This window comes from Leucoraja erinacea, chromosome 11 (assembly GCF_028641065.1).
Source record: "Leucoraja erinacea ecotype New England chromosome 11, Leri_hhj_1, whole genome shotgun sequence".
Taxonomy (NCBI): Eukaryota; Metazoa; Chordata; class Chondrichthyes; order Rajiformes; family Rajidae; genus Leucoraja; species Leucoraja erinaceus.
In genome coordinates, this window is record NC_073387.1 from 38,199,354 (window position 1) to 38,209,528 (window position 10,175).

The following is a 10,175-nucleotide window of genomic DNA, read 5'->3' on the forward strand; positions in this document are numbered from 1 at the left end:
TTATTTTTAAGAGCCCTATCTAGCTCTCTCTTGAAAGCATCCAGAGAACCTGCCTCCACTGCCCTCTCAGGCAGAGAATTCCACAGACTCGCCACTCTCTGTGAAGAAAAAGTGTTTCCTTGTCTCCGTTCTAAATGGCTTACTCCTTATTCTTAAACTGTGGCCCCTGGTTCTGGACTCCCCCAACATCGGGAACATGTTTCCTGCTTCTAGCGTGTCCAAATCCTTAACAATCTTATATGTTTCAATGAGATACCCTCTCATCCTTCTAAACTACAGAGTGTACAAGCCCAGCTGCTCCATTCTCTCAGCACATGACAGTCCCTCCATCCCGGGAATTAACCTTGTAAACCTATGCTGCACTGCCTCAATAGCAAGGATATCCTTCCTAAAATTAGGAGACCAACACTGCACACTATACTCCAGGTGTGGTCTCACTAGGGCTCTGTACAACAGCAGAAGGACCTCTTTGCTCCTATATTTGATTCCTCTTGTTATAAAGGCCAACATGCCATTCGCTTTCTTCACTACCTGCTGTACCTGCATGCTTACTTTCATAGACTGATAAAAAGTGGAATCAGTGCTGATGGGTGTTTGGTTGGTATGTAACCTGTGGACCAAAGGAGCTGTTTCCTTGCTGTACCAAAGTACACAATGTGATTTCAAGGAGAGCTTTTGCAAAGATGTTTATTTGTACTCTTGGAAGTGTGAGATCAACTGGTCCTTGATTCTCAACGCGAGGGCCATAGCTTAAAGGGCCAGTCCCACTTGCGTGTTCTTTTTCACGCTAATTACGCGACCTTGTGGTCGCGTTGAGGCACGACGGTCCCACGTGACTTCATTCACCTGCATGGACGTCTGGAGCATGTGACGTCATTTGAAGATAGACACAAAATGCAGGAGTAACTCAGCGGGCCCGGCAGCATCTCTGGAGAGAAGGAATGGATGATGTTTCGGGTCGAGACTCTTCAGTCTGAAAGAAGGGTCTTGACCCGAAACGTCACCCATTGCTTCTCTCCAGAGATGTTGCCGGTCCCGCTGAGTTACTCCAGCATTTTGTGTCTATCTTCAATTTTCTTGGCCCCGTTCTGGGAGTAGAAGTGGGGACGGATCCGGACCACAACGGCCGTGAGCCCCAGGCCGAGCTCGGCGATCGTTTGCCTGCTTCTGCTGCTGTTGGAGGTGAGACGTTGCGTCGCGCCAGGGTCTTGGGCCTGTCCCACTTTGGCCGTCAGTTACGCGACAGGCTGTTGGCGCGCAAAAAAAAATTTGTTTGCTACAAAAATTTCGGAGCCCCGCGCGATGTCGCTCACAACCACACACCCCTCCGCGTTTCTCAGTGGGACTGGCCCTGCAAGGCCATACGATGCCCGTGCGCCTCAATGCGACGACGAGGTCGTGTAATTTGCGTGCCAAGGACACGTTAGTGGGACAGGCCCTTTAAGCTTGAATGTGAGGATAAAAATAACCGGGCAAAAAAAGTGAGACCATTGCTATTGAGGGAGTGCGGTGTAGGTTCACCAGGTTCATTCCTAGGATGGCGGGACTGACATGATGAAAGAATGGGTCGACTGGGCTTGCATTCACTAGAATTTAGGAGATCTTATTAGAAACATATAAAATTCTTAAAAGTATTGGACATGCCAGGTGCAGGAAAAAAATTCCCGATATTGGGGGAGTCCTAAACCAGGGGTCACAGTTTTGAGAATTAGGCGTAGGCCATTTAGGACTGAGATGCGGAAAAACTTTTTCACCCAGATGTGAATCTGGAATTTTCTGCCACAGAGGGAAGTGAAAGCCAATTCATTGGATGTTTTCAAGAGGGAGTTAGATTTATCTCCTGGGGCTAAAGGAATCAAGGGATATGGGGGGGAAAAGCAGGAACGAGGTACTGCTTTTTGATGATCAGCCATGATCATATTGAATGGCTCGAATATGGCCTACTCCTGCACCTATTTTTCTATGTTTCTAATGAGAAGTTTTAGTTAGTACAAAAACAAAGAACTGCAGATGCTGGTGGATACATAAAAGGGCACCGATTGCTAGGGTAACTCAGCGTGTCAGGCAGCGTCTCTGGAGAACATGGATATGTGACGTTTCCAATCAAGACCCATCTCCAGCATTTTGTGTCCTTTTGAGAAGTTTTAGTTCTTCGAAACTGAACTAATATGTGGTTATATATTTCAGTATCGCAAGCTTTACGAGAGAATACCTATCCTTTCCTGGCAATGATTATGTTGAAAGAACAAAGGATGACGGTAGTCGGTCGTTTGGAAGGTCTTCTTCAGCCGGAAGACTTTGTCAATCAGCTGACATTTATTATGGATGCTAATGCGACATATTTGGTTTCGGAGCGACTTGATAGGTAAGATGTGAGAGTAAAGTGCTGTTGCATTAATCTCAATGGACGCCTTGAGTGTCTAATTTAGATTGTACTTATTGTAAGCCAATCCACTTGGACTTGCAACTCTGAGAATAATGCATCTTCATACAATAAAATAATGGTGGAATTGTTCAGAGAAAGGGCTTGTTCAGGCAATAATTTTTATATGTAATTGGATCAATAAAGTCAGTACTAGGATTAAAGTTACTGTAAACCCTTGTTTTAACGGACCACTTTATAACGGATATTGATTATAGCGGACGGAACTGGACTCACCCCTGGCTCATTCCGTCTCCCCCTACTATTTAAACATAGAAATTAGGTGCAGGGTTAGGCCATTCGGCCCTTCGAGCCTGCACCGCCATTCAATCTGATCATGGCTGATCATCCAACTCAGTATCCCGTACCTGCCTTCTCTCCATACCCCCTGATCCCCTTAGCCACAAGGGCCACATCTAACTCCCTCTTAAATATAGCCAATGAACTGGCCTCAACTACCCTCTGTGGCAGAGAGTTCCAGAGATTCACCACTCTCTGCGTGAAAAAAGTTCTTCTCATCTCGGTTTTAAAAGATTTCCCCTTTATCCTTAAGCTGTGACCCCTTGTCCTGGACTTCCCTAACATCGGGAACAATCTTCCTGCATCTAGCCTGTCCAACCCCTTAAGAATTTTGTAAGTTTCTATAAGATCCCCTCTCAATCTTCTAAATTCTAGAGAGTATAAACCAAGTCTATCCAGTCTTTCTTCATAAGACAGTCCTGACATCCCAGGAATCAGTCTGGTGAACCGTCTCTGCACTCCCTCTATGGCAATAATGTCTTTCCTCAGATTTGGAGACCAAAACTGTACGCAATACTCCAGGTGTGGTCTCACCAAGACCCTGTACAACTGCAGTAGAACCTCTCTGCTCCTATACTCAAATCCTTTTGCAATGAAAGCTAACATACCATTCGCTTTCTTTACTGCCTGCTGCACCTGCATGCCTACCTTCAATGACTGGTGTACCATGACACCCAGGTCTCGCTGCATCTCCCCCTTTCCCAATCGGCCACCATTTAGATAATAGTCTGCTTTCCTGTTTTTTGCCACCAAAATGGATAACCTCACATTTATCCACATTATTCTGCATCTGCCAAACATTTGCCCACTCACCCAGCCTATCCAAGTCACCCTGCAGTCTCCTAGCATCCTCCTCACAGCTAACACTGCCCCCCAGCTTAGTGTCATCCGCAAACTTGGAGATATTGCCTTCAATTCCCTCATCCACATCATTAATATATATTGTAAATAGCTGGGGTCCCAGTACTGAGCCTTGGGGTACCCCACTAGTCACTGCCTGCCATTGTGAAAAGGACCCGTTTACTCCTACTCTTTGCTTCCTGTTTGCCAGCCAGTTCTCTATCCACATCAATACTGAACCCCCAATGCCTTGTGCTTTAAGTCCCATCTTCTGACACCACCCCTGACTCGTAAAGTGCGACAGCAAACTTTTCTGCACTCACTGCACTGTCCGGTGACACAGTTGTTGTGACTCGTTGTAGCCTCGGGACAACTTTTTTTTAGGGCTGTCGCCACTGACTGGACATACTTGCTCACCGTGGGGCTCCCTCCCCTCCCCTCCCACCTGCGATGGTCTTGTACGCTCCACGCTCAACTGTCGCCGCCTCCTCCTGTCGCTCTGTCCACTCTGCTTCCTTTCCTCCATCACCCGCCACCGCACCTTCCTCCCCTGGAATCATCGACATACTTCATCATCAGTGGGTGAGAGGGGAGGGAGCTCCACAGTAACTGCGTGCCTCGCCTCGTCAGTCGTTGCATGAAGAAAGCACTGTCTGCAGGCGCTTCAATGTGAGCTGCAATAACAGCCATGTTACCGGACCATGAAGAATGGTTTGCTGGTGCAGGCCAGCAGCATTAGCACCTAATTTTAAGGTGAAACGACACGTCACCTATCCGTGTTCCCCAGCGATGCTGCCTGACCCGCTAAGTTACTCCTACATACATGGAATTTCTTATGCAGACCTTTCTCTGTGCCATTTTGTTTGGATTTGATTTGGGTCTCTGATGCACTAACATTGATGTTTTGTATCTGAACCCAAGTGACTTTTGACCATGACGCTGGTATTCAGGATAGATAGAAGTTGTTCAAAATGTTTTTATGTTTTGCAGACTAGATTTTAGTCACATTTCCAGGAATGCTTTTTACTGTACCTTCACAAGTGAGAGTTTTCAACTTTCTGCATGCAGTCAGTGTGTAACAGATATCAATTTGAAAGGATTAGAAGACCAGTAAATCTTTGGACTATTTTCTAGTTTGTTTATATTCCCAAATTAATTATTTTTTAAATTAATATTAATGTGGTTCTTAAACAAAAGCACTTGCTCTGTAGACAACTGCTCATTGGTATATTTACTGTTGTTGTCCCTTTCATTTTTAGAGAGGAGAGGAATCAAACACAAGTGTTGAGGCAGCAGCAAGATGAAGCCTATTTAGCTTCACTTCGTGCTGATCAGGAAAAAGAAAGAAAGAGAAAGGAAGAACTAGAAAAAAGGAGAAAGGCGGAAGAGGATATCAGGCAACAGATTCTCGCCGAAGAAAGAAGACAACGAGTAAGTTTTCCTGTTTAAGAAAATGTGCAAAAGTATTGCACATTTAATGTAATACGTTCAGAATGCTGCCTGGATTAGAAGGTATTAGCCTTAGAAGTTAGACAAACTTAAATTGTTTTCTCTGAGGTGAAGCTGCGGGGAGACCCGAGTACATAAAATTATGAGAAGCATAGATAGGGTGGACAGAACCTTATTCTCAAGGTGGAAATGTCAAAGACTGGAGGACATAGGTTTTGAGGCAAATCGGGCAAAGATTAAAGGATACAGTGCCCTCCTTAATGTTTGGGACAAAGACCCATCATTTATTTGCCTCTGTACTCCACAATTTGAGATTTGGAATAGAAAAATATCACATGTGGTTAAAAGTGCTCATTGTCAGATTTTATTAAAGGGTATTTTTATACATTTTGATTTCACCATGTAGAAATTACAGCTGTGTTTATACATAGTCCCCCCTCATTTCAAGGCACCATGATGTTTGGGACACGTGGCTTCACACGTGTTTGTAATTGCTCAGGCGTGTTTAGTTGCCTCCTTAATGCAGGTATAAGGGAGCTCTCAGCGCCTAGTCTTTCCTCCAGTCTTTCCAATACCTTTGGAAACTTTTATTGCTGTTTATCACCATGAGGACCAAAGTTGTGCCAATGAAAGTTAAAGAAGCCATTATGGGACTGAAACACGGTGGTGGGGGTGTTATGGCCTGGGCATGTATGGCTGCTGAAGGTACTGGCTCACTTATCTTCATTGAGGATACAACGGCTGATGGTAGTAGCATAATCCAGAACAAGGGGCCACAGTTTAAGGATACGAGGGAAGTCTTAGGACCGAGATGAGAAAATCATTTTTTACACAGCGAGTGGCGAATCGGTGGAATTCTCTGCCACAGAAGGTAGTTGAGGCCAATTCATTGGCTATATTTAAGAGGGAGTTAGATGTGGCCCTTGTGGCTAAATGGATCAGGGGGTATGGAGAGAAGGCAGGTATGGGATACTGAGTTGAATGATCAGCCATGATCATATTGAATGGCAGTGCAGGCTTGAAGGGCCGAATGGCCTACTTTTTCTATAATGAATTCTGAAGTGTATAGACACATTCTATCTGCTCGTCCAACAAATGCCTCAAATCTCACCGGCCGACGGTTCATTCTACAGTAACACAATGATCCCAAACATACTGCTAAAGCAACAAAGGAGTTTTTCAAAGCTTAAAAAATGGTCATTTCATGAGTGGCCAAGTCAATCACCTGATCTGACCCCAATTGAGCATGCCTTTTATATGCTGAAGAGAAGACTGAAGGGGACTAGCCCCCAAAACAAGCATAAGCTAAAAATGGCTGCAATACAGGCCTGGCAGAGCATCACCAGAGAAGACTCCCAGCAACTGGTGATGTCCATGAATCGCAGACTTCAAGCAGTCATTGCATGCAAAGGATATGCAACAAAATACTAAACATGACTACCGGGTACTTTCATTTACATGACATTGCTGTGTCCCAAACATTATGGTGCCCTGAAATGGGGGGGCGAATGTATAAACACTGCTATAATCTCTACATGGTGATACCAAAATGTATAAAAATGGCCTTTATTAAAATCTGACCATGTGCACTTTAACCACATGTGATTTTTTTTTTTCCATTACAAATCTCAAATTGTGTACAGAGACAAATAAATAAATGATGGGTCTTTGTCCCAAACATTAAGGAGGGCACTGTATGTGTGAGGCAAATGTTTTAAACAGCGGTGGAATGTGCTGCTGAGGGTGGTGGTGGAAGTAGATATGATGGTGGCATTTAAAGGACTTTTAGATGGGCATAAGGATATGGTATGGATCATGAGAAGGCAGATGAGATAAATTTGTCTTGGCACCGTGTTCAGTACAGACATTGACAAAGGGCCTATTCCTTTGCTGCACTTTTGTGTTGCATGTACTTTAAATCTAAAGATCAATTAGATGTAATTATATCATTTAACATTTTATGAATTACTTGGCTTCTCCAATTGGTTATGGAACCTGAGTTGCATAAACAATTACTATCTCTGGTTTAATGACCCCTGTTGGGTAAAAGTGAGTTTCCAGTGCCAATAGGTTAGTGGAAACAAATGTAGCTAGGCATCCTGTTCTTCATTATTATCCAAAGCACGTAGTTGATGTTAAATTGCAGATCAGCCACGATTGTACTGAATTCTGGAAATAGATTAGAGGGGCTGAATGGCCTGTAACTGTTCCAATGTTCTGCCATTTGGCACTGTTACAAGGGGTTGAAGATAACTCCAATTCCACAACAACATAAGAGTCATCCAATGTGGAAACAGGCCCAACGGCCCACGCTGACCAATATGTCCCACCGGCCTGTGTTTGGCCCATATCCCTCTAAACCTATCCTATCCATGCACCTGTCTAAATGTTTCTTAAACGTTTTGATAGTACCTCCTCAGGCAGTTGGTCCATACACCCACCACCCTTGGTGTGTTTAAAAAAAAAAAAAAAAAGTTGCCCCTCGGGTTCCTATTAAATCTTTCCCCCTTCACCTAACAAAAAAAGATTAAACAGTGTCAAATGCACACTGGTTGGGAACATGGATCGGATTCGATCATGATTTCTGAAACTATTCAGGCTGGAATCATTTGTATGTGTTTATTGTGCAGTGAATTCTCATCAGTGCAATTCACATAATGCTGAAATCCCAAACTGAAATAATCATTATAAACCAGTATCTTGCATAAATGTGATGGGAAATCATTTCTTTTTCATGACTACAGAGTTTGCAGGATGAGAAAGAACGCAAGTCGGAATGTCTTCCCCCTGAGCCTTTTTCAGAGCATCCAGACAGTGTTAAAATTGTCTTTAAGTTGCCAAATGATACTCGAGTGGAGCGACGATTTCTATTTACAGAGTCATTAACAGTAAGAATCTTCCCTCCATTTTATTTGTATAATGAAATAAACTTGGCATTGCATTAATACTGGAGGTATTGGGTCATAGAATGGGGGAAATGGATGGAATTAAGATAAGCAAGTAACATTTAACAGTCAAATACATTTTTTTCAGTGAAGTGCTATGGAAATAGATATTTTATAAATTTAGGATCACATTGTACAGGCTTGTGAAAATGTGTACCTTGACTGAAATGTTGTGATTAGTTATCCTGTTTGCCCCAGAGATTTCCTTTGGCAGTTAGAAGTGCATTATAGGACAACCAGTTGCCACTGTTGCTAACCATTTCATTCTTTACAGTTTAATTTGAATAGTTGGCAACTTAATATTTCAAACTCCGTCATTATTTTGTTAGTTTAAAATCTTTTTTCCCCTCAAAATTTGACAGTTGCTTCCAAATGCAGAGCTATATTGAAAGTTGAATTAATAATGTCATTTTTTTGAAACGCTCTAATCAACGTACAAGACGATATGTAACAAACAGTAGAAGCAAATCCCATTACTATTTATGTATCCTTTGCTCATGAATTTGCCATTTGCCAAAGGTGAACTGGCCAATACAAGTCATCAGTTTCCCTGATCTCTGGTAACTAATTTCATTTTGTACTTGCTGTAAGGTTTAAGAAAACACTCAGGCTTTCTGCTCTCTTCTGTAAATTTGTAAATGTATTCTTGAAATAGGCCTGTGCGGACATTGTGAAGGATAAGATTAAGCTTTCCTGGAACTCCCCAGAGCGGAATTCATGATTGAGGCTTGCACATAAGTAATGAATTCAATAGGAATGTCCTGGTGGATGGCCAACACTTGTAGATAGGAGCTTCTGTGCTTGCCTGTTCTTCATTGAATCTGCATCTGGCGAGGACAGCACAAGGATAAAGGGGCTGTTGCTTTTAAGTTATAACATTTCTCCTGCAAATTAATATTCTGTTTTTTTTTCATTCCAGGTAATATATGACTTTTTGTTTTCCTTGAAAGAAACTCCCGAGAAATTTCAAATAGTTGCAAACTTTCCACGTAGAGTTCTCCCTTGCTTGCCCACGGAGAAGGAGCCAAACCCCCCCACTCTGCAGCAGGCGGGATTGAGCCGCTGTGAAGTCTTGTTTGTTCAAGATCTTACTGATGATTGAACCGGGCACCACCTGAAGTTTCAATAGCTGCACAATGTAAAGGATTGCAGAGACTTTTTCACAAATGAGCCAGGTTTCTGCTGCACATGTTGGCAAAGGTCTATGCAGTTGGGTTGCTCGTCACTTCCTGGGATGAACTGTGCTGTCTTATCAATATTCTACTTTTAAAACAAAAACAAACCTGAAATGTTGAGCAGTTTTCCATCAGAAGATATAAAATTAAATGAACCCATTGCTCCACACAGATTGCACCATGGAGAGTCCCAACACCTTTTGCTGGTTTTGTTTCCCCCCCACTTATATTTATGTTGTATTTCTATTAAAAAAAAAAGGTAAAAATAGACCAAAGGAGGGTTGGCAGTTATTGAATTATTGGAACCTGAATTGGTTTAAGTTCTTATTACCATGGCCTTTGCTATGGTGAAGCCTCAGTAAGTAGTTTGTCAGCCTATAGTGCCTGTGGTAACTAGAGCTTGCTCCCTGTTTAATATCTGAGCAGCCTTGTCGTCCTCGAGGTGTAATTTATTCCAACAGTTTAAATTAAAACTGTTTTAGAATTTTATTGTGTTGAATCATTTTTGTATGCATAGATTTGTTTTTTTAACCATTTTCTGTAACTTAATTATCTGATAGTAGCCATTCACAGTGCACCGAGTAGTCAAATTTGATGAGCATTAAAAGTCTATATTATCTTCACCCACTTATTCCTTCTGAGCTTCCTATCATTGCCGATGTTTGTTTGTCCTGGTCATTCTCCACCATTGTAATTGCGCGTGCAGGTATACGTTGCATCAGCTTCAGATTAACCCTTTCTCCTGCTGGATTTGCTACGTCTATTTATAGTCCTATACATTTTTTATTTTAGTAGAAAATGCCTATTTATAGCCTCCTGTGAGAATATGACCAAGGAAATTAATGTTTTCAGTGGAGAACGCCCCCCCCCCCCCTTTTAAACCATGTGCCCAACAGCCCCTCGATCAGTTTGTTGAAATGCATCAAGTAAATGTACTGTTTCTTCTATACTGTTTGATTAGGAATATTGTTTCAGATTGTTGCACTTTTATGTAATAGCATCTTAATCATTAGCATGTTGTCACTTGTTTTGTTCTACCAAGAT

General features: G+C 42.5%; 1 protein-coding gene across 1 annotated transcript in view; it reads left to right on the plus strand.

Annotated features, from left to right (window-relative positions):
• faf2 (Fas associated factor family member 2) overlaps positions 1-9,760 on the plus strand; it is a 28,649-nt gene extending 18,889 nt beyond the window's left edge. Inside the window, exons 8-11 of the mRNA XM_055643062.1 lie at positions 2,188-2,365; positions 4,822-4,993; positions 7,756-7,899; positions 8,876-9,760. Of these exons, the coding sequence (XP_055499037.1) occupies positions 2,188-2,365; positions 4,822-4,993; positions 7,756-7,899; positions 8,876-9,058 (677 nt within the window). The 3' untranslated portion in view covers positions 9,059-9,760. The remainder of the gene's footprint in view (positions 1-2,187; positions 2,366-4,821; positions 4,994-7,755; positions 7,900-8,875) is intronic.
• The last annotated feature ends 415 nt before the right edge of the window (positions 9,761-10,175 follow it).